This window comes from Apodemus sylvaticus, chromosome 12 (assembly GCF_947179515.1).
Source record: "Apodemus sylvaticus chromosome 12, mApoSyl1.1, whole genome shotgun sequence".
In the NCBI taxonomy this organism is placed as follows: Eukaryota; Metazoa; Chordata; class Mammalia; order Rodentia; family Muridae; genus Apodemus; species Apodemus sylvaticus.
Window position 1 is genome coordinate 38,882,110 of NC_067483.1, and position 24,113 is coordinate 38,906,222.

At 50.7% G+C, this 24,113-nt stretch overlaps 1 protein-coding gene across 4 annotated transcripts in view; it reads right to left on the reverse strand.

Annotated features, from left to right (window-relative positions):
* Positions 1 to 269: 269 nt before the first annotated feature.
* The window catches only part of Tmcc2 (transmembrane and coiled-coil domain family 2), a 37,270-nt gene continuing 13,426 nt past the window's right edge, over positions 270 to 24,113 (reverse strand). For 2 of the 4 annotated variants that reach the window (XM_052201195.1, XM_052201196.1), the window contains exons 3-5: positions 4,114 to 5,054; positions 2,604 to 2,739; positions 270 to 1,735 (exon numbers count right to left, since the gene is read on the reverse strand). In XM_052201195.1, coding sequence (XP_052057155.1) covers positions 1,424 to 1,735; positions 2,604 to 2,739; positions 4,114 to 5,054 — 1,389 coding nt within the window. In that variant the 3' untranslated portion in view covers positions 270 to 1,423. Of the gene's footprint in view, positions 1,736 to 2,603; positions 2,740 to 4,113; positions 5,055 to 13,254; positions 13,453 to 14,060; positions 14,268 to 24,113 lie in introns of those variants that run through there. The other 2 variants (XM_052201198.1, XM_052201197.1) reach the window with 2 other exon arrangements.

The window sequence follows — 24,113 nt, forward strand, 5'->3', positions numbered from 1 at the left end:
CCCCTTGTGGCTACAACTGGTCATAGCATCTATGGGAGCTTCTCCACGTCCCTGCTGGGAAGTACTCCAGCAAAGCTGGGCTGGATAGAATGATAGTCATATCATTTAAGTTGCTCGGAGCAAGGCCGGAGGGGAGGAGGGCGGATATTCCTCATTCAATATGGAAGACAACATCCGGCCAACAGATGATACCCAGATGCTTGAGTGTGGGGAGAAATCCTGTGATTTTTTTTTTCAGAGACAGTGTAATCAGCCGACACCAGACAGGATGGTTTGAAAACATAGAGGATATTTATTTCTTAGGAAGGTCCACCACAGCTAGCAGGCATTGCTTCTCCTGCTCTCTCCTATTCTGAGAAATCCCCACTGTGCTTGGAAGGGCCCTCGGGGTGGCTGGGCTGTGCAGAATCTAACACAACACTCCAGAGCCTTAAGGAAATGACAAACATCCTCTTCCTCACAAAGACACACATATAAAATAAATAGATATATATATATAAAAGAGGCCACGCCCCTCCCCCCACCTGCATGGCCACACGCCCCTTCTTCCAGCCAGGAACACCAGGGCATACACGGTCTGGAATATGATGAACCAAGAAAAAGCCCTGGCTTCAGGAGGAGGACGGGCAGGGTCCTCTCCCTGAAACCCAGCTGGGCAGAAGTGAGGGAAGGGTGGGGAAAATAAATAAATAATAAATAAATAAATAAATAAATAGAACTCAACGTGAGCCCAGAGGTCTAAGGATTTGGGTCGGAGGCTCTGGGCCCTTGGGGCCTGTTTTTCTTTTTTTCAGAAAAACAACACGCCCAGTGACAGGCAGAAAGATGAGCAGAGAAAACACAAGCCCAAAGCCACACCCACGCAGCCTCTAGGAAGCAGTCTCAAACCAGCTCAAGTGGGAAGAGAAGGGGGGAGGGTAACTGGGCTCCCAGTGGCTGTGTCAAGCCTGCTCTCTGGCCCCAAGGCTGGGGACCCTCCCCCTTTCTGCACTCTCTGGGCTCAGCATGGCCTCCCACTGGCTTTTAAACAGAACATCTCCACGGGAGGAAACTGTGGCTGTCTGCAGGATGGGCTCTTCCCTCGGGAAATTGAGACTGGCTTTCTATCTTAGTGGCTTTCATGACTTGAACATCCTCCAGTCAGCCCAGAAAAGTCCCATGTGACTGCAAATAATTCAAATAACGCAGCCCTGGTGTCTCCCCACTGCTCCATTTGGCTGTGAGTGTTCCTGCTTTCTCCAGCCCAGAGCACCCTCTCTGAAACCTTCAGGCTGAAAGGGAGATGGTGTCAGACAGAAGCAGTGAAAAGAAGGGACAGTTAGGGCCACACGACAGACCCCAAGGGACTCAGGAGCCCCGGGCCCTCCCTCCGGGAGATGCCTTCGGTCAGTGGAATCTGGAGAGCACAGGGTGGGACGACCGCTCAGCTGGGCAGCAGCACATGCTCCAGGAGGTAGGTGAGCGAGTCCCAGTGCTTCCAGAGTAGGAAGAGGACGAGGAGCAGGAGGGCAGTGCTGGTGATGCGGAGGCGTGTCTTCATGAGGGGCGTGATGAAGTTGGCAATGGTGGACACGAAGACCAGCAGCACGGCCATGAGCGCCAGGATCACGTTGATGAACTTGCCCAGCAGAGCACGCGCGTTGGCATTCTCCACGCCTTCTAACTGCACCACCTGCTGCTGCTGCTGCTGCAGCTCCAGCTTGGTGACTCGGGTCAGGCAGGACTCCACGGCCTCCTGCAGGGGTCAGAGGGTGGTATTTAGGAGCTCAGGGTGGGGGAGATCCTAGACTGAGTCCAGTCCACCTGTGCTGATTCCAATAGGGCTTAAGTGTGACCTCTGGGGGGGAAGCAGGGTTTCTGCATGGCGATGTTGGGGTAGCCAACTCTTGAAGTGTGTGTGTGAGTGTGTGTGTGTGTGTGTATGTATCACTACTATAAAGAAATAAGTCACTGGTGCTATTGCTGGACTTTGAATTCGATTCCGTGAGACCCCCCAAATCTCTCTGCCTCACCATGTGACAGTTCCTGCCCTGAGAGGCTATAGCTGTGAGGTCCTTAGCAGCTCTAAGGAGAGGATGACTTCATACTCCCGTGAGAGCTGGGCAGACCTTTTCTCTTTACAAATTATCCAACCTCGTGCATCTTGCTACAGCAAAGACTAGACTAGTGCACTACTGTACCAAGAAGGTGGTAACATGCCCTCTCCAGGAAGGGCACAGGTTGAGCAGCTGCCACTGGGAACAGAACTCTTTAATGAACGATTGTTTGAGGAGGATCTAGGGAAATGGAAGTCTTGCCTATTGATCCCAGCTCCATATTGAGGCAAGGAAATGCCTGGAAATAACAATTATTCATGTGCAAACCTGTCACTAAAGATGTGGCAAATGAAGGCGGCCTTTACCCACTGGTTTGCCCTTATACAGTACACACACCTGGACAAAAGCTTGCCTTCGAGCACTCCCCTTTTTGGCTTCCTGTACCTACTGGCCCCATGTGATATGTCCACCCCAGCACTTTCACCTGTACCCTGTGCCTATGAATGGGGCAGTTTCTACTGGCTCCGTCAGCATACCAGGACCTTCCCAGGGTGGCCCCGGCCGTACCTGGATATCCCGGGCCCTCTCGTAGGACTGGTAGGCCACCTTCTCCTCCATGCTGGCGAGCTCCTGCTTTAGGTTGGTCATCTCATTCTGGTGAAGCTCAGTCAGGTCGTTCAGCTGCTCCTCCAGCCTCTCATACCTGGTAGAAAAGGGGGCGGGGATAGCACCGCTTTTAAACTGCTCTCTCCCCAGGACCAAGGCGCCACTCAGTAGCGACATGCAGCCCACCCGTGTGTCCAGTCCTGTTCTCATCTTAACCCCTGGGTCAGCACAGCATTTCTCTGTGCCAGTCCTGTGCTAAGCATTGACTGGCATCGCCTCAGAGGATTCTCGCACAGCCTCATGAGACACGAGGAGGTTGTCTGTATCGACAGGTGGGAGAGTGAGACAGAGACTAAGGTACCTGTCCGGGGCCTCATGGCTCCTGTCAGGTAGTTCAGGATTAAGTGACTTCAACCCTGATTCTATTTTATTTTATTATTTTATTTTATTTTATTTTATTTTATTTTATTTTTTGGTTTTTTGAGACAGGGTTCCTGGCTGTTCTGGAACTCACTCTGTAGACCAGGCTGGCCTCGAACTCAGAAATCTGCCTGCCTCTGCCTCCCAAGTGCTGGGACTAAAAGCATGCTCCACCACTGCCTGGCCCCGATTCCTAAACCCTGGCTAAGATGCTCTCTGGGTAGCAGAGACCCTGAGGTATAGAGCATGTGACCCTACACTGAAAAGCACCAAGTATCAAAAGATGACTCTAAAGTGACGGTGGCTGATTTTTAGGTGGGGTTCCCCCCAACTTTACAAACCATCATCTAGAAAGATGTCCTAAAAGCAAGGTCCCCCAAATTCCAGAGAGGGAGGAAGTGGGGGAGGATCAGACTCCAGTCCATTTGTGACCTAAGGGGTCTAAGGCATTCCAACTGACCATGATACACATCCATCTCCATTTTGCATTTATAGGTTGACTTCTTTAGTCTTTTCTTTTTTAAAAAACAGGGTTACAATGTAGCTCTGGCTGGCTTAGAACTTGCTGTATAGACAGAGCTGGTCTCTGTTGATGGAGATCTGCCTGCCTCTGCCTCCTGGGTGCTGGATTAAAGGCATACGCCATCACACTTAGCCAGCTCACACACCACTCCATGAAGTCTGTCATAGCAGGGAAACCAGGTCCAGAGTGTTTGAGGTACTAAAGCAAGAGCTGGAATTTGAACCCAAGAAGCTGCCTCTAAATTTCTTTCTGAACAACAGTCTCTCCAGAGGAGCATATCTATGGTGCTGGCCTTAGTTTCCCCTTTGTGAATTACTCACAGGATACCCCAAAGCATCTTGAGACCAACAGAACCTTCCTTTGCAGAGGTCTGGTGCCCCCTCTTCCAATCTGGAGAAAGTTCCTTAGAGGTTCCTTGTGGCATTGCCGGACCCTCCTGGACGCTTCTCCAGTGGCCTCCACAGCTCAGAGCATCTTCCTTACGTCCCCCGGCCCCTCCCCCACAGCTGTAAGCCGGGAGGTACCCACCTGTAGCGCTCTTCTTGCAGGCACTGGGTCATGTAGGTGTAGTCCCTCTGCAACTGGGTCTTCAAGTCCTCCATGGAGTCCTCCAGGTGTGACTGGCCGTCCTTTATCTCCCGCAGCTCTTCCAGCAGAGTGTCCAGATTTCCAGGGGCACCATAAAGAGTGTTGGATCTAGGGCTCCCCAGTGCGCCTCCTGGCCCCGCCCCAGAGTTGCTGCCTGCCCCAGCTGAGCTGGCACTAGCACTCGAGCACTCATCGTCACTGCCGTACTTGGGGCTGGACACCAGTGTGGCACTGCCACTCAGTGCCCGGGCTGCCTCTTCAGGGGGCCCATCTTCCATAGGGTCCTTCAGGTGGGCGATGTTGTCGGCACTGCCGAACTTGTTGCGAATGAGGCTGGCGAACTCCCGGGGCTTGGACACCACTGCAGTGTGGGTGGCTTGCGAGAGGCCCGAGAGACTGCCCTTGACGCCCTCCACCACGCCACCCCCGAAGCCACTGATGCCGGCACGCATGTTAGCGCCCACATCCTTCAGGCCTTGCTGCATATCGCGTAGCACATCCTTGGGCTGCCGCGAGGGCCCATTCTGCTCGATCTCCTTCAGACGCCGACGGTAGTGCTCCAGCTTCTTGTGCAGCTGGGCGATGGTCTGGGCTGACTTCTGGTTCTTCTTTTCAAACACCTGCTTGATGCGCGACACCTGCTGCTTGTCCGCATTGTTGGCCAGCTTCAGGTACTCGGCCACGTTGTCATCCCGCGCCTCCTGCTCGATCTTGATCTGTTCAGTGATCTTCAGGATCTTTTGGTGCAGGTGGTCAATGGCAGCCTTGGTCCGCTGGGGGTCCGGCGCTCCATCTGGCACATCCAGGCTGATGGGTCCATCAGTGTCACCATGGCCAGGGCCAGAGGGGAGGCTCAGGGCCGCAAGATCTCCCTTGTCACCCTGGGAAGGAGGCAAGTACAAATAAATCATGAGACATGGGAAGGGTCTAGCCTGGGTTGTCCCCACAGTCCAGGACACCTCTGGGTGTGTGCCTTCTCCACCTAGGCACTGCATGCAGGGTGACGTATAACTTCAGTGGGAGAGCCTAAAGCTCTACTGCAGGCACCCATAGCAGCATGCCAGCATGCCCTTTACCAGGTTTTTTTCTCTGAAATGAAGTCTAAGCAGATCATAGTGTTCTAGCTAGTGACTTGAGGACACACAGCTACAAAAAGACAGAACCTCTTATCCTGTGACCAGAGATGGGATGAGCTGTCTCTTTGGATTCTCCTAATTAGGCTCCTGCCTTAAGTGTCTTCTCCTTCAGAACCATGCAAGTCTACATGCCTTCCAGCCCTTGTACCGAGATTTTACTAACAATCCGCACAGGTCCCTGGTCCTGTTGACAATCCTCCTACAGCCTTCTGTTACCTTCCTGGTCTCCGAAGGCATCCAAAATCTCCTTTGATTCATGATGGTGGGAATACTCAGCCTCTTCCAGTGTCTTAGAGAAGAAAGTACTGGGAGAGGAGAGTACACCCACCCACCATGCTGGGCAGCTCCTTCAAGTGTAGACCCACGGCCAAGAGAGGCTGGGAGTCTGGAAGAGTCGAGAAGGGGAGAATGTGCAAGAAGGAAGGCAAGACCCTCTCCCCTCCCCACCAGACAGGCAGGCTTCCTGAGTACATAAAATTGAGAGGAACAAGAGGAGAGGCCAGAAAAAGAATGAGGGGGAGGGAGAGGGCAAAGAAGATATGAATTCAGGATAGATGTGTGGGAAGGCAGGGGACCCACTAACCCCAGTGTCTGAAGCTCAGTCCTGATACCTTATCACTACACGTCAGAAGTGAGGCTGGGTCAGATCACCGAGCAGGAGGGGTAAGGTAAGGTAAATTCCATGTTGTGAAAGGGATTAAACAAGAGAGAGCAGCCTAGTCTCTCTCTCTCTCTCTCTCTCTCTCTCTCTCTCTCTCTCTCTCTCTCTCTCACACACACACACACACACACACACACACATACACACTCACACACACACACAGGAACCGGAAACAGCCAAAGCTAATTCTAACTACAGGCAAAAGTTATTGGAAAACACTACCCGCGACAACAGCGCCGGCATACTCCGGAGGCAGGGAGCGGGGAACCTCTTAGGCTTTCTCAAGTCATGGATGCTAAGAGGACAATCTTTGGAAGTAAGGACTTTGCTCCTGCTTGGCTTTAGCTGTCCCCTCACCCTCGCAGCAGGTGTTTCTGCCTGAGGATTCTTCTTCTCAGACTCCTGCCTTTGAAACCCAACTCCTATCTCCCCAGAGCAATCCATGCCAAGGTCTGTCTCATCGTGTTGGACAGCCCTCCCGGCACCCATCACCCCTTGCTGCGATTCCTCTGTCTTTGCCTGTATGATGGACGGGCTCACACCAGCTTTCATGGGGGAGTTCCGTGAATGGTGTCTCCTACGTCCATGGTAAGTGACACACTGGATGTGTGCAGGTTTCTCTCCTGGGGAGCGATACCTACATCAAGCTGGGCTGAACCGAAGAGATGATCAAAGCATGTTACTCGCCATGGACAGAACCATACAAAGTCAGCTCTTATGTAACACGTGACCTTGACTCTCCAAGAACTTGGCCTTACGGCAGAAGTCCAACACCCTTAACCTCCTCCAGGGCAAAGACCAGGCAGGCAAGAAGTGTGGATGGCAATGTGCTGGCAGTCTGGATGCTGCCATTTAATCTTTGTGAATGGGGATGGTGGACAGACCAGATGAGAAGCGCTGTGGAGTGTGGTGGGGACGGGTGCGGGAGGGAGCTGCAGGGCTTTGCAGTTGTACAGTTGTTTTTCTACCCCATGACATTTATCTGGCTTACACGGCTTACACAGAAAACTCAGAGTGGATGCTGTACAGTGCGCAGGAATGAGGCTAGACACTCTTTTTTGTTTGTTTTGTTTTCTGTGTAACCCTCTAACTCAGAGATCTACCTGCCTCTGCCTCTGTGGTGCTGGGATTACAGACATGCACCATCATCTCCTGGTGACACAAGATATGGCTGAGACCTGAGGTAGCAGAAGACTTGTGGCTGTCTGCCCCAGCTCCTCTGACCCCACCCCGCCCTCCCCCCCAGGCTGACAGTAAGGCATGGATGCTCCAGGTTCTCTTTCCTTTGATGGCCCCTCTTACTTCAGCTGGAGCTCCTGTTCCCTTGAGTCCCCAATGTCTTCCCTCTGCTGGTATGGCCCAGCCTCGGTATCTACACCATTTTCCTCAAGGAGATGTCTAAGGCAGGTAGGAGCTCTTCAGGCTTGCTTTTTCCGTGTCCCTTTGTTTTAGTGGTATTTTGAGACAGTTTCACTTTGTAACCCAGGGTGGTTGGAACTTACTATGAAGTCTGACCTCCATAGTGCAGGCAGTACAGAGGTCAGCCACTGCCAAGACCCCTTGAACACTGAAAGGGAGGCGGGACAAGGAATAGAGAGAGCCAGATCTGCTAGACAGACACAGAGGCACAAAGAAGAGTATACATATATGTACTTGTATATATCAAGGCGTTGCATCCCATTGCAGATGGCTGTGAGCCACCATGTGGTTGCTAGGACTTGAACTCAGGGCCTCTGAAAGAGTAGCTCAGTACTCTTGACCACTGAGCCAACTCTCCAGCCACAAAGAATCATATTTTAACAAAGAAAGGAAGGAAGGAAAAGAAGAGAGTTTTTCAAGTGATGAAAAAGCACATGGAGGCCAGGCAGTGGTGGTGCACAACTTTAATCCCAGTACTTGGGAGGCAGAGGCAGGTAGATTTCTGAGTTCGAGGCCAGCCTGGTCTACAGAGTGAGTTCCAGAACAGCCAGGGCTACACAGAGAAACCCTGTCTCAAAAAAAAAAAAAAGAAAGAAAGAAAGAAAGAAAGAAAGAAAGAAAGAAACAAACAAAGAAACAAAGAAACAAAGAAAAAAGGAAGGAAGGAAGGAAGGAAAGAAAGAAAGAAAGAAAAAGAAAGAAAGAAAGAAAAGAAAAGAAAGAAAAAGCACATGGATAGGATTTGCCATAGAAGAATACAGGGGGCTGGGATACGGCTCAATACTTGCCCAAGACCTTGGGTTCAAATTCTAGCACCTAAAAATGGGGGATGGGGTTAACCTGGTGCCTAGTGGTTAAGAGTACTTACTGCTCTTGCAAGAGACCAAAGTTTGGTTCCCAGCACCTACATGATAGTTTACTGTAACTCCACTTCTAGGGGATCTGATGTCCTCTTCTGACCTCTGGGTGCACCAGGTATACATGTATCCATACACACATGTAGGTAAACACTCACCACAGAAAATAAATCTATTAAGAAAATAGCAACAGGATAGGATACAAGTCTGTGTTGGGCAATGGAACAGGCCCATGTTTGCAGTCTGAAACCAGTTTGGAACCTTGGTCAGATATGTTCCTTTGTAAGTACTATGGCCTGAGACTTGCTTTTCTCACCTGGAAGAAGGGGGTGGTGGGGATTCTACTTATTGCGAGGGGTTCTCAGAGGATAAAATAAGATACTGAGTAAAGGACATTAGGCAATTAGTTAAAAATAAATACAGATCTCCCAGCAGCTTCAGTGGAAACTGCAGACCCAGAATGTGGGTCATCACCCCTGAATAAGGGCTAGTATATCTCGGATCCCTTATCAGAGGAGCCTCTTTGAGCAGCAGACAGAGGTTAATACAGAGACCACAACTGGTCAATAAGAAGCTATGGAATGCTCAGCTCTAAACAGCTCTTCAGTGGGACATCTATAGCTCTCCCCTAACCTCAAAGGTTCAGAGAGAATTCTGGAAGAGGGGGTAGGAAGTAAGAGCCACAGGTAGTAGACATCTACAGAGAAACATTATTTGCTGGGCACAACCACAGCACGCATGAGCTCAGTGGCTGTGACCGCATGCCCAAGTCATGAAGACGCCAGCCAAAGTCCCAGCATGCACGAGGGAGGGGTTCATGAAATCCTGCCCCTAACTGAGAAGCTATTGCCAATGGAGCTGCTGGATGAGGGAGTGTACGTCCCCATGCTCCAGTAGATGGTCCTACCACACAGCACTAAATGGGCTCAGTGTGTTTTAAGAAAGGAGAGAGAGTTCACAGAGTTGGAATACTCATATTTTGCTGGTAAGAAGGTGAGATGGTACAGACAGTTATCTCCTAATTGCCTATCAACTCTGAGGTGTGCCCCTGTTCTGGTTTGCTTTCTGCTGCTGTGATAAACACTACGACCAAAAGCAACTTGGGGAAAAAAGGGTTTATTTCACCTTACAGGTTTCAGTCCAGTATAGAAGGAGGTCAAGGCTTGAAGCAGAAACCAGTGGGGGAATACTGCTTTCAAAATACAGGAGCCTTTGGCTTTCTTACACAGTCCAGGCCCATCTGCCTAGGAATGGCACTGCCCACAGTGGGCTGGGTGCTCCTACATCAATTAGCAATTAAGAAAAATAGCCGGGCAGTGGTGGCGCACGCCTGTAATCCCAGCACTTGGGAGGCAGAGGCAGGTGGATTTCTGAGTTCGAGGCCAGCCTGGTCTACAGAGTGAGCTCCAGGACAGCCAAGGCTACACAGAGAAACCCTGTCTCATAAAAACCATTAAAAAAAAAAAACCCAAGCAATTAAGAAAATACCTCAGCCAGGCAGTGGTGCTGCATGCCTTTAGTCCCAATACTTGGAAGGCAGAGGCAGGCAAATCTCCGAGATTAAAGCCTTCCTTGTCTATAGAGCAAGTTCCAAGACAGTCAGGGCTGGACAGAGAAACCCTGTCTCAAAAAAAAAAAAAAAAGAAAGAAAGAAAAGACCACATACCACAAACAAACTAACAATCCTCAAAATCATGGCCGCAAGCTAATCTATCTGACCCAGGTAACTCCTCCGTTGAGGTTCTCTCTTTCCAGAGAACACTGTACTGTGTCAAGTCGACAGCTGAAGCTAACTATGGCAATGCCAAAAGGAATTGAAAGTAGTATTCAAATGGACACTGGTACAAGTTCACAGTGGCACACTTTACAATAGCCAACTGGTAGGCACAACTCAGAGATGGCATTTAAACCAATGAATAGGCCAGCGAAGCGACACAGTCCATATAACTATGGACTACTGTTTGGCCACAACAAGAAATGGCATTCTGATAATGCCAGAACACAGACAGTTTGCTAAGCAGAGGCTACATGCTGAATGGTTCCATGCTGTGAGATTGCCAGGGTGCTAACTCTATAGAGACAGAGGTGACAGTTTAGCAGTTGCCAGGGGCTGGGGGAGCGAAGGAATGGGGAATGGGTCCTAATGGGTATGGGGTCTCCCTGAGGAGTATGAAGGTGATCTGGGACAAGGAGGAGATGAAGCTGTGCAGTACAAGCATGGACGGGCAGGATCCACCCTTCGCAGAGTCGCCGCAGGAGGGGTCGTGACCGTCTCGCTGCCTCATGACCAGCAGAGAAGAATCCTGCCAGAGCACCTCTCTCTTGCTCTGAGAGGAATAGCACAGTGACTCAGTGCCTGTCATCAGCAGGTGGAAACTCCAGGCTCCCAGCTTGGAGCAGACAAGCTGCAAAGACAGTTCCCCTCTCCAAATGGTGCAGAGCCTTACTCAGCTCATTCTGATAGATGCCAGTACCACATCTGGAGCTGAAGCCCCCCACGGCATGGTCCTCTTACCCTAGTAGCCTGACTGAGAAAGCCTGGCCCACTCTGTGGCTACTTGGCTTGGGATGAATACCCATGAGTAGGTTGAGCAGAGTCTAAGGCCAGCTCTGGCAAGGCAGGTGCTAGGCAATGGGGAGTCCATGGCACGGTCCTACTTGGAGAGCTTACTAGCCAGGGCTGCAGCTATACTGAACTTTAAGACACACTGATGAATGTTCTGGCTAAGGCAGAGCTGGAATGATTTCTGAGTCTCTGGGGCCAGTTTTTCCTGTTTCTGTCTTAGCTTCAGTGAACACTCCCAACAGTTCATGAATAGCTGGACACCCTGTCTACACAGCTTTGGTAGTGCCACAGACCTGTCTTCCTACCCCACTTCAGCAACACAAACTGAAACTGGATTAGGTACACTGCCAAATTACAGAGGCCGCTGGCTCAGGACTTCCCCAGCCTTGGCTCCCATCACCCTCTGGGGTTCACGCCTCCTCCTGGGCCTGAGTTCAGTGTCCCTGCATTAACCTGGCTGTGGGACATTTACCCTCCCCACTGCATGATAGCCCAGCACCCTGGAAGATGGTAGACACGATCAGCTAGCCTAAATCATGCTTTAGCAAGGGAGAGAAAGGTAGTAGCTATGTGAATTCTCATTTTCTTTCTTTAGCAACATATGTACATGGACCATAGAAATAACCACTGCTTGTGAGGAGTTCATGCTTCTGTGCTTATGATCCCAAGCAGACCCATGACATTCTACCACCTTGGGGCAGGAAGCCCAGGGTACCCCCAGTGGCCTGGCATGTCTAGTTAGAAAGACAACAGTAAGGTTACTCTTAAGAGGAGGAAGAGAAAGAAGAGGAGGAGGAAGAGGAGGAGGAAGAAGAGGAAGAGGAGGAAGAAGAGGAAAAGGAGGAGGAGAAAAGGAGAAAGAGGAGGAGGAGGAGGAGGAGGAGGAAGAGGAGGAGGAAGAGGAGGAGGAAAGAAACAGGTCCTTTGGTCTCCTGGGTTTCTCTTTAGGCGAAGTGTTTACTCTGATCTGTCCGTGTTTGGCCACACAGGTGGGACCATGCAGGATGCTGCTCCTGAGGGCGGGGCCTGGCTTCCACTGCATCAGAGCTCAGTAAGTGAGTGTGCAGGTTGAAGGTGGGGGGAGTTTGTCAGGACTAGTGACTCAGCAGTAACTCAGCAGAGAGACCTCTGACCAGCTCACTGCTGTCACTACCGAGTGACTCGATTCTATCAGCTCTTTTGGGATAGGGGACACTGATTTACTTCACTTTGCTTTTAAAAATTAAGTCCCTCTTGGAGTAAATCCAGATCAAGATGGAGAGGAAAACCCGTGGCTAGCTAAAATCCTCCCGCCTCAAAGAGGCAGTTTGGCCAATGGGAAAACAGTTGGGGGTAGAAGGGAAGTCTCCTCCAGCCCTAGGGCCTGAAGCCAGGGGCTGCTCCTGCTCCAGTGCAGCAAGAGTTACCTTATCAGACTGGCGGCTCTCTCTTCCTGGTGGGAACATACAGGCCCATGGAAATGTTAGCTCCAGCTTTGGATGGGTCATCATACTGATCCAAGCACTTCTAGGCAGGCAAAGGGGGTAATATGGGGGAAATACCCAGGAAGCCTAAGGGCCCTTCCTCCAGAGGGTAGGGGGTCAGATGTCAGATACTCAATAGGCCACCCAAAGGGCATATGCATATGTATATGAGGAGAACTAGGTAGAAAGATCCCCATAGCAACGGCCCTAACTGCAAGAGGAGACAGAGTAAGCCCCCAGTGGCTTTGTAAGCCCTCTCTTGCTTCTGGGAGGGGGGATTACTGGGCTCAGACAACACATAGACTAGGGGGCATGTTGCTATGTCATGTAGCACCCATCCATCCCAAGACCACGTGGAGCTATCTGCCTTTCATCACCACGCCTCCTGCAGCCATTCGGTGTGCTCTGCCCCTAAGGCCCACTCTCGGGTGCTGGCAGAGGCTCTTATCTCCCCTACACCTCCAGTCTGACCCTGTTAGGGCTACGAGGCAGCTGCGGTCACAGCTAAGTCCTCCCTTCAGCCCGGGCCCTCCTGAGAACAAAGCTCCCTTGTCCTCATAAATGCCCACTGTTCTCCGTCCATCGCTGTAGAGGCATCCGTAGGCTCCTGGGGAGACTCTGGAGCTGCTCTCTCACTTCAGAGTCTCTTTAATTCTCCAGAAGTCAGATGCTAGGGACCTGAACACTCTCTCTGGTCCATGGGGGTCAGTGCTCCCAGAACCTCTCCATTTCCTTCTCGCCGACACTCCTTCTGAACACAGAAGCAACCATGACTAGAAGCACCCTTTGCATTTAATTTCATGCCAGCTCCCCTGTATCCGAGTTCTCTCTGATGGGGGCAGGAGAGAGGCTGGTTCTGACGAGCCCACAGACAGAACTTGCTGCTTGAGAAGCTCAAGAAACGGCTCTCCTTCATTCTATCACCCTACTCCATCTACCGCACCGAATCAGTCTTCCCTCTCCCCACCCGGAGCCTCACCTGTGTGGATACTGTCTCCCAAAGCCGTGCTGGCGACGAGGTGACAGGAGCTTTAAGGCCCCAGCTGTCTAAGGACAGCGCCAGGCTCCCAGAGTCACAGTCCCTGGGCAGCATTGGACTGGCTATTGGGAGCCGGGGTCTTCGAGCAGGCGTGCCAAAACTCCCAACCTCTGGAGCAGCCATCTCCAGTCTGAGTGAGGCCCAGCCAGGGATTAGGGGCGGATTGCTCTAGATTCCCTCCTCCCCCAGGGCACATGGCTGCTCTTTCCCATCTGGCAGGGTATGTGGAGGTCTATCGAGCCAGAGGATGGAGTGGTGAGAAGGGATTTCTCCCCAGGCCAGGGAGCAGGAGGTTGCAGTAGTGTGGCTGGCTGGACTGTGTGCAGGGGGTGGGAGCCACATGGAAATATAGGACAAGTTCACCCACCAGACAGGCACTGACCAGTTCCTCTCATGGCAAAAATGTCCTCAGTGATCAGAAACCCTGTCACAGCAGCTCGACTAACCAACTCCTCACTTTAGCGAATTATGCAAGTGAGTCTCCCAGAAGGGGTCCCACCCAGAGCCTCCTCTTTCCCTGCTCGGTGACTTAAGGCATGGTCACTTCTACCCCCAGTAATGGCCTGGAGGAGTCAGCCAGCCCCAATAAAGAAATTCCTCTGTTCTGAGACTTAGTCCCAGGACCCATTCTGCTCTGGATACGACTGTGGCCACCTCCTGGCTTCTGCTTCCCGTCCTCTGCTTTCTGTCCTCCAGCCCTGCCCAGGCAGACACCACCCCAGAGACAACAAAGATGGCCAACTCACAGCAGTCTCTTTCTCCCTGGACTTCATCTGTGCAGTCCTGGTAGGAAATCCTATTGGTCAGCAGAGGGGGCCAGAGGGCCACAGTCGAGGACCGTGAGTCACCGGTGAAGAAGGAGCCTGCAGAGTCCTAGGTCCACCTGTGTCTCTGAGCTTCCCGAGCAGGAATACCCATCAGAGACTCTGCTCGCATTTGAGTCTCAAGAAGCACGCAGGGCTTAAATACTGAGGGCCTGTGTGGATCACACTGATGCAGCAGTCCCAAGTTCAAGAAGGTTCCAGGAGATAAGAAGGGCCCAGTGCTATCTCTAGGAGCCAGTGCCAAGGTTTGCAGTCAAAATCACCGAGACCAGGAATCCCCCACCCAGGGTCTTGGAAACTATACAAACACGCGTCAGCTGATGACTTAGGTTTTGTGAGGGGGCTGGCAAGGCACATCACACCGGTCTCCGCGTCTGGAGCCATCTCTGACCTATGGAGCCTGGGAAAATGCTAAGCAGTTCCTACTTTCATAAATAACTCCCCTTTATGTTTTGACAAGTACTGTTCCCTTTGTATAATGGTTATTAATAAAAAAAGTTTTGCTGTCCCTACTAAACCAAAGGAAGGAAAGGAGTAGACCTTCTGTTTATCTGGGCCCCTTCCTGTGGCCATCACGAGGCAGATCTCCCTTGACAATGACAGTGTAGGATGATGGCTGACTGACTATCTCAGCGAACTGGGATGGAAGATCTCTGCAGCAGATGCATCCCAGGTGGGGGCAAGTATGACTTGAAATCCTAACCCTTCCCGCCCCTACCTTTTGAGCCTTACCAAGTTAAGATTTTTGAAGTAAAAAAAAAATCTAAATGATGCATGCGTGTGTGTGTGTGTGTGTGTGTGTGTGTGTGTGAGTACAGGTGCCTGAGGAAGCCAGAGGCATTGGGGTCCCCGAAGATGGAGTCACAGGTGGTGACAAGCCACCCAATGTGGGTGCTGGGAACCAAGTTTGGGTCTTTTGGAAGAGCAAAATATTTTTCAGCTCCAGAGCTAAATTTTTTTTAAATTATTTTATTTTTTGAGATTATAATATAATTATACAATTTCCCCCTTCCCTTTTCTCTCGCCAACCTTTCTATATAATCCCTTTTGCAAATTTCATTGTTACATACATATAGGTGTGTATTTATTGGCCAAATAACTTTAAGTTCACAACTGTAGCGCACAATATAAAGTCTGTAAGCACTTCCTACTTCTCACTGCGCTCCTCCTGTAAAGAGCTGAGTTCACACTTTCAGGCTTCATCGTCAGGAGGGATACCTCATCTGTCCACAGGGGAGGATAAGGTATGAAAGCTGACCAGGACAGCATATGGGTATGCAAAAGGACCAGAGCACCTAGACCCACAGGGCAGCTTACCCACAGGCGTAAGAGCTTATCCTGGACCACACAGGATCAAGAGAGCCAGAGGAAGGGGGTTGTACCAGGCTCAGAGTGCACACCAGCACAGTACACCTTCTTCCCTTAGGGTCTTGGGCTTCCCGTGATTGGACCCCGTGTCCTCCAAGGCACTCCCTCATCCATCTCTTTCTAAACATCCTTTCCTTCTTCTTTTTAAAAATTACATTTACTTCATTATGTATTTATCATCTATCCATCCATCTTTCCATCCGTCTGTCCATCTGTCCACCTATCTATCTATCCATCTATCTATGTATGGATAGATGGATATGGATCTAGTGTAGAGTATGTATGTGGATCTATCTATCTATCTATCTATCTATCTATGTGTGCAGTGTATGTATGTGGATCTATCTATCTATGTGTGCAGTGTATGTATGTGGATCTATCTATCTATGTGTGCAGTGTATGTATGTGGATCTATCTATGTGTGCAGTGTATGTATGTGGATCTATCTATGTGTGCAGTGTATGTATGTGGATCTATCTATCTATGTGTGCAGTGTATGTATGTGGATCTATCTATGTGTGCAGTGTATGTATGTGGATCTATCTATGTGTGCAGTGTATGTATGTGGATCTATCTATGTGTGCAGTGTATGTATGTGGATCTATCTAGCTATGTGTGCAGTGTATGTATGCGTGTGGGCACACATGCCACAGTAAACATATGGAGGACAGAGGGTATCTGGCTGCTGTTGCTGCTCTCCTTCTATAATTCAGGTCACCAAGCTCGGCATCAGGTGCCTTCACTCTACCCACTGAGCCATCTCACTGGCCCATAACCCGAGGAAGAGGAGGCGGTTGGAGTGACCACAGGAGACCAGAAGTCAGGAAGGGCTAAGACCTGGGGTTCTCTCCCACCACCCCCAACTTCTTTTTCACTGTGGAGCTATCTCTAACTGGCAGGGCTTCCTTCCCACACTTTCTGATCCAGAAAGCTCAGAAAAGCAGAAAAGGGGTTTTGTTAGGCTGCATGGCATTAAGATGGCTATGGAGGAAACTGCCCTCCCCCCCACAAAGGACACTTCAGCTTGACTCCTAGAGTAGCTGATCACAGTGGCAAACAGGAAGAGGGAGGGAAGAGCTCAGGGGATGACCCAGTAGTCTCTAAGAGGAAAGGAACAAATAGGGATTCGGTCAGTGTCTGCACGGCAAGCTGGCGGGCAGAGGCCCTTCTCTGTGAGGTGGGCCTTGTCTTTGTCCGTGAGCAGAGACCCTCAATCTGTCATGGCGAGCTGCGGGGATCATTTGCAGGACCTTGTGTTTCAAGCTTGGTTCCATAGTTGCTCCAGAACATAGGCTGAAAGCATCCACAGGTGCTGTGTGTGTGTGTGTGTGTGCGCGCACGCACGTGTACACATACAGGAGTTAAAGGTAAATATGGCTGTCAGGAAGATATGTGCAGAACTTTCCAGGAGCCTGGCAGAGTGCTTGGGAGTCAGAATGGCTGATAGAGATCCTTACCCTGCTAGCCACAAGCTATACAAGCTTTGCAGCCTGTAGGATGAGGCCAATGAACCAGGACGGGCATGGGCACGGGATGGAGTGTGTACGCTGAATTTTAAAGGCTCTACAGCTGAGCCTCAGCCTTGCTAGCTGCCAATGCTACACAGAGCCTGACACACCTTACTGTAATAGGTTATTAGAACCGAGGCCCCCTCACCACATGTGAATGTGTACACCCATGGACACATCACAGTTCCCCAAACAGTACCTTGACGGCTTAGCCTGGAACAGCAAAGTAGCTGTGATCTGAAGTGAAGCTGAGAGTGGCAGGAAGCCATGGGGCGAGCTGCCACAAGTATTCAACTGATGGCTCTGGAAGCCCACGGGCCACCAAGCAACTATCTTTGCAAAGAAAATGTGCTGCTGGGTAAACGGCACGCACGCTTCCTAGTAAGTGCCGGCCGTCCCTCTTGGTCACTTCCTCCATGCTCTGGAAGAGGCAGCAGCATGGCAGAAGCAGCCGTCACCACCGGTCCACAGGCCTCGGCAGATGAGCTGCAGCTGGAGGTGTAGACAGATGGGGGCCATAGATGGGCTCCCATTGTCCTGGAGCGGGAGTCTGGAAGGAGGCCAGGTCCTGGACCCACACTCCTCTGCATGCCCCGCAGGTCTCAGCTCTCTCTCTCTCTCTCTCTCTCTCTCTCTCTCTCTCTCTCTCTCACTGGCTTCTTCCTCCTTACTTAATTTTGATATCAGGCCCTTATTTCGTTAGTATTTTTGTTTTCCTCTGCCTTTTTTTGTTATTCTCTCCCTCCTTAAAAAAACAAATCATGCTATTTAATTATTTTCTCTCTTAAAAATATAATAAGTGGGATTGGGCATAGCTCAGTGTTAGAGTACTTGCTTGGCATGCAGGAAGCCCAGGGTTCGATTCCCTAGTACCACGGAACACAAATGAAGTTTAAAATGCACTCAACAGCACCCACACATTCTACAGAGTGAGAAGCCCAAGAACAGCTGAGAAGCAGCTAAATGCAGTTCCTCAGAAGACAAAAGAATCCTGGGCTGCACACATTTCTTGGCGAGCAAAGCCCCACCGGGGTTTCTTGGGAGGCTGGCAGCTTCCCTATGCTCCCCATGCCTCCCCTGGAAATAGCGCCTCTGTGAAGACAAGAGAATGGTTTATGTCATTCACTGCGAGCTGCAGCAGTAGAGGAATCAAGGCAGGCACATACCCTGGGAGTATGTGGAGAGACGTAGCCCCAGGAGCTGGAGCAGCAAACAGAAGGTCTGTCAAGGGGAAAGCCACAGCCCAGCACTGGTGTGCATACACCATGAGGCCTTTCAGCTGCTTTCAGAAAGGAGGAGGCTTCTCCTCAGCTGCCGGGCCTTTGTTTACCTAATGTCTCGGATAGTCTTGGCTGTTGGGTAAGGATTGTCATTCCTGGGCATGGGAACCTGGTCAGTGGAAACAACCATATACCTGGCACATGGTTGGGTAAACCAAATTCACTTCTTTATGGTACTCTGCTCCCAGATGATGAGTTACTGGGAGCAGGCCCTGAAGAAAGTGACCCAGAGGAAACGGTATCTCCTTTCTGCACAATTTTTTAGGACACGAAGTACCCGTTTGCCACTAATAATTGAGAACAGTTTTTTTTTTCCCTAAAGCAGGGGATTGAAACACAATTCCTGTAGGCTCCCGCTGACTCAAGGGCTTCGAGCTTACCAGGAGCTGATATGATTAAACAAGAAATATGTGCAAAAGCACACTGCAAACTGTGACATGCTGTTTGACTGTTGGTACCAGCATGTCCCAGAGGCATGCCAACCAGGCCAGTGAGTCCCCCAAAAGGTAAGTAGACAGGAACAGAGCCCAGGTAGCATTTGAAGTTGCCTTCTCAGGAGGCGAAGAAACCTTATATAATGAAGTTAATATTACAGGGCACTTGTCTATCCAGGACAAGGTTCGTCTTTCCAGCTGCCCTCGAGGGGGGGCCTCTTGATCACAATATCACAATGGATCTGATTTAACTTTTGCTCAACATGCTGAATTATTCACTAGCTATGGATAGCAAGCCAGTTCTGGGTGGGGGTAGGGTATCAAGAGAGCCCATAAGGAAGAGAAAGGAACAGACTGGAAACTAGACTGGCAGCTGGGGTGGGGCAGAGAGAATCGCTAGAATATTTGAGGAGCAAGGGCCACTAAGGTATGCCTGGTGACCTGTTTGTGACATCCTGGCACCTGTCCCTGGAGTAAAAGGAGGGGTGGGAGAAGACTTTACCCTAACCTCTCCACTGCAGCTCAGGAGAGCCCCCAGTTCTCTGAGAGCCCTCCGAGGGCTGCGGTGGTGTGTGTTCTGCACCTGTTTTATTCCAGAGTCCTCTGCCCTGCAGGGATGAAGCCAGAAAGTACAAACTGCATCGAGAACAAGACACAGATGCGGGATCAGGTTAACGGTGCTGTATTTCCATTGCCTCGCCTGGCACCGAGGGACCAGGGTCACGTTTCTCATCTCAGGGATGTGGCAGATGCAGGGAAGAGTGTTCTCGGTAGCTGGGGGATGTGTGCCAACTCCCATGCCCCATGCCCACATCCCAGTGCTGGCTCCACACAGTCTGGAGCCCGAAGACAGAGCTCTGCTTACTGCTGACTGTTACTAGCCCTGGCTGGGAGCTCACACCCAAACCCAGAGCATACCTTCTGGAGCACAGCATGGCTGAGGGAGCCAAGGCTGAGGTATAGATGAAGCCTTGGCTATAGTGTCCTACCTGTGTCTAGACTGGCATGATCTCAGCCCCGTGGGCTATAGACAAAGAGCTCATCTCCCACAGGCCCTGGCCTGAGCTTAGCAACAGGGGTTAGGTAACAGTGGCGTTGTCCAACTTGTACACAGTATCTCGGGCAATTGTACACTCCAGAATCCAGAGCTAATCGGGAGGGCAGAGTACTTCCACCCAGAGAGATCAGCAGGGTAGGGAAAAGGCAAAAGAAGGCTGCCTTAGAGGCTGGCCATGTACTGCGTCAAGTACTGAAAGAAATGGGTCTGCTGTTCCTTATGACCTCTGGCATCAAGGGCAATCTTTATTCTTCAGCCCCTTTCACATCTGAACAACTGCAACAAGGTGATGGGCTTCGTCTGAACAGGATGAATAAAATCACATTAAAGCAGATCTTGGCTCTCTAGGCACAACAGGATATACAGGGCGTCAGGGGGCTCAAGGTTTACTGAGTTGGGGAGCGCAATAGTTTAAGGCAAATCAAAGCCACCTAGCCTTGGCTTGGTGGGTGCCTGGAAGCACTGCACAGTCTCAGAAGGTCCTCCAAGGAGGAGAGCAGATGCCTCTGTGTAAGGGAACCTTCCATACAAAGAACAAGGGAGGGGGTAAAGAGAGGGGATGGGGAGAGGAGCAGACAGATGGTCACTGTCCTCCTCAGAAACTTAGGTAACCAAGTGAGTGGCCACGCCACTTGGAAGGTAGCAGTGTTATATGGGAAGTGGCTATATTTGTGTATATTAGCTGAACAACTGGTCTGATCCAGAAACAAAGTTACTATAGTCCCTGTACAGCCAGGCCTAGGACAGATATGCTTGGAAACCTCTCTCAGCAATCAGCCTCGCCAACCACTGAGCCAGCAGACTGCTAGACGTAAATAAACCAGGGCCCCCGGGGTGTCTGCCAAAAATTCAGCCTTCTTGGCAAGAGGTGGGGCTAAGGGTGGGCCCCTTCCCTCACCATCCTGAAAGTAAACAGGGAACTTATTTACGTGGGGCAGGGAAATTTTGTTGATGGATAAATCCTTGGGAAGTACACAGGATGTCCTCTATCTGCCCTGGGCTGGGAGATGAGCTGTGCCTCACTGCTTTCCCCCCACGTCTGTCACTGGAGATAACGCCTGCAAGTTATAGCAGACGGTCCATGTAGGACAACCTTGCACCTCACCCCCTCACCCCTGTGTAACTATGGAGACCCTCCTCCTTCACCCTAGCCTACCCCTGGAGCAGCGGGGCAGAGTTCTCTGGGTGCAGGATTCTCTCAAAGCTGTATAGACTCTGGCCTTCGTGGCTCCTCAACCACAGAGGACAGGAGGGAAGACAGGACCAAGCCAAGGTCAGAAGCTGGCCACACAGCTGGCCCCCATGTCCTTCTCTCTCCAGTCTCCAGCATGATAAACCTTGCACTGATCCAGGATGGGCAAAGCTGGGTGGGGGTTTGTAGAGACAGCTGAGGAGAGGAGAGGTTCTGAGGGATGTCCAACCACACACAAAGAAAGGAAACAGAACAGAAGACAGACGCCTCTGACTCCACCTTCTCCAGGAGTTGCTTTTGAAAAGAGAAAAAGGAAATGAAAGGATGGGGGGTGGGGTGGTACGGAATATGTCTCCTTTACTTTCAGAGGAGTCAAAGGGCCTAACCTAGCTAGTGCCTCCTCCTCCGTGCCCCAGGGCTGCTTCCCCAAACTTAGGGCCACACACAATGTTACCCTCTTTGTCTGCTCATCTGTGATGACCCAGTCCACTGACAAATGATTTTCCCCCACTTGACATCTGTAAGCCTGAGTGTGCGGACCTTTCTCAGTGTCACACGCAGAATGGGAAGCACAGGGGCGGAGTGAGAGAGAATGCTGTTGTTTATAATGAGGAAATAACTAAAGGCAGAGCTTAGCTGAATCTGGAGGAACAAATGATAGCCCAGCTCCCCCATCAGGACTAATTTACTGTCCTGTGAGGCCCCGTTTGTCTCTGCCACACCCTGCTCCTTCAAGAAAAGGCTCCAGATCCCTGACTTTCTCAGACTGGGTTCTGTGTGAGCCCTTGCATGTGAGTTCAGAACCTTAGATGCCTTCGGGGTGTTTTGGTAACTCAAGCCCTACCAGGGTGCTCTGGTCTAAAAGCCAGCTGGTGAGTTGCAAACAATGGTAAGGGGTGTGGGGACTGGGGGAGGCTTATGAATTAAAAATAGACGCTAGTATCTGCAGGGAGCCTGCAAGAGAGCATGTGGGCTGTGTTTACTAGCGAGAAGAATACTTCCTATTCATACCCAGACCACACGCTTCTCATGTCAGCCAATGGCCTCTGGGTCTGCAGAATCAGATGATGGTGCTTAAAGCTTTAAGATGGCTAGAAGATCCTTCTTCCAAGGACAGGAAGGAAATTCTCTCTCCTCAAGACCCCCAGGGTCACACCCATCTCTAGAGGGAGAGCCCCAGGTCCAGCAAGCCTATACAGAAAGAAACCAGTGCCTCTTTCTTAGGACCTAGCTGGATACTCTGATCAAGCAGCTCCTCCCTTCTTGAAAGACTTAGTTTTCACTTATGAAATGGAAGCAATGATATCTGCTTTGCCAGCCTCATGGTTTGTTATGAAGGTGGACCAGGCACACAGCAGCAGAGCTCACAGTTCCAAATCAGAACAGAGATAAGAAGCCAGGCTTGGAGGCATACACCTTTATTTCTAGGACTTGGGAGGCAGAGGCAGGTGGATTTATAAGAGCTAGCCAGGTTCATATAGCAAGTTCCAGACAAGGCTACACAGTGAGGCCCTGCCTATAGATAGATAGATAGATAGACAGACAGACAGACAGACAGACAGACCGACAGATAGATAGATAGATAGACAGATAGATAGATAGATAGATGATAGATAGACAGCAAAAGTTAAATCTTAAAGAAAAAGAATAGGGAAGAGTGGCCTGGAGACATAGCATAGCAGTTAGAGCTCCAGGCTGCCCTTCTAGAGGACCCTGGTTCAATTCCCAGCACCTATATGTCAATTAATAACAAGCAACCATTTTCCCAGTCATCCCCCAGTGACATTACCCAAGGCTTTTGGTCTGGCCTGCCATATGCAGTGAGAGGGAATTCTCTTCCCACACATCATCCAGACACAGTGTCAAGATAAACAGTGGGACAGGAAAGCCCCCAGAAAGCTGTCCAGCTGGCCCCCTGCCTAAAGAACCCCCGGTCCCTGCCTTCCAAAGCCCCGTCATCACCAGTTTCTGAAGGTGCCTACTATCCACCTATTCCCTGTCTTCCCAGGCAGCTAAAGAACCATAGGAGCACCCTAATTAACTGGAGGTTCCAAGGATTACCTCCCCCGCCCTGCAAATCCAAGCCCCTCATGTGACAGGATTTTTCTAAATAAAATTGGAAACACTCTCAGTGACTCACCCATGAGAGGTGGGCCCGGCTGCTGCTGTACAGACAGAGCTTTCTCATTAAGGGCTGGACAACCTGGTTCTAGCTGGTGGGCCCCACCAGCTCCTGGGTTCAAGAGGCCACAGCCTTGCAGTCAAGTGCATCCAGACCTCCCCCTCACTGCACACGTCTCCCAGCAGAAGCCAGGCTTGCAAATGCAGTCCCATCGTTTTAAATGCTATCTATATGCTGACACCTCCCAAATTTATGCCTCCAGGTTGGATCTCTCCCCAGGACTCCAGACTTGTTCATCCTCCTGCTTATTTGGCATTTCTACAGGGGTGTTTAATAGCTGCCTCAAACTTAACACAGCCAAAACCTAGCTCTGCCTGCATCTCAGCAAAGGAATTGCTGTTCAATTTGCCACCTTCCTTGATGTTCAGCTCACAGAACTGCAGCCAGGCCCCAAACCATGAGCCATTTATGACTTCTCCTGTTCTATCATGACCCATATCTAATCCATCAGATACCCTTGGCCTTGACATCTGAAACAAATCGAGAGTTCAGCCAACATCCTTTCTACAACTGTTCCACGTCAAACATCAGCCCCTCTGGAATACACGCCAGCTTCCTACCAGACCCCTGGCTCAACCCTGTCACACTATCAGGGTCAGTTTTCACAGGCCAGCACCTTGTATCAAAATTTCTAGCACTTCCTCTATCACTTGAGGGAAAAAGAATAGTCACAAGTTCTTTTCCTGGCATATTGGTCATTTGTAGTGTTCCCCGCCCCTCCCCAGCCCCCAGGCCCAGTCCGTTTCTATTTTGATGCCGTGTTCTTTGTTTTGCTGCCTCCACTCTATATCTGCACATTGTCAGAGAGGCTTTTCTGACCAGCCCGTCAAAATAGAATGCCCACCCACATTCTCTGCCTTCATGCTCCGCTTTTGTTCTGCTCAGTGCTCTTACTACCAAACACATGCAGCAGTCCCCAGTGGTTATCTCCTCCCACCAGGAGGAGTTTCCTCG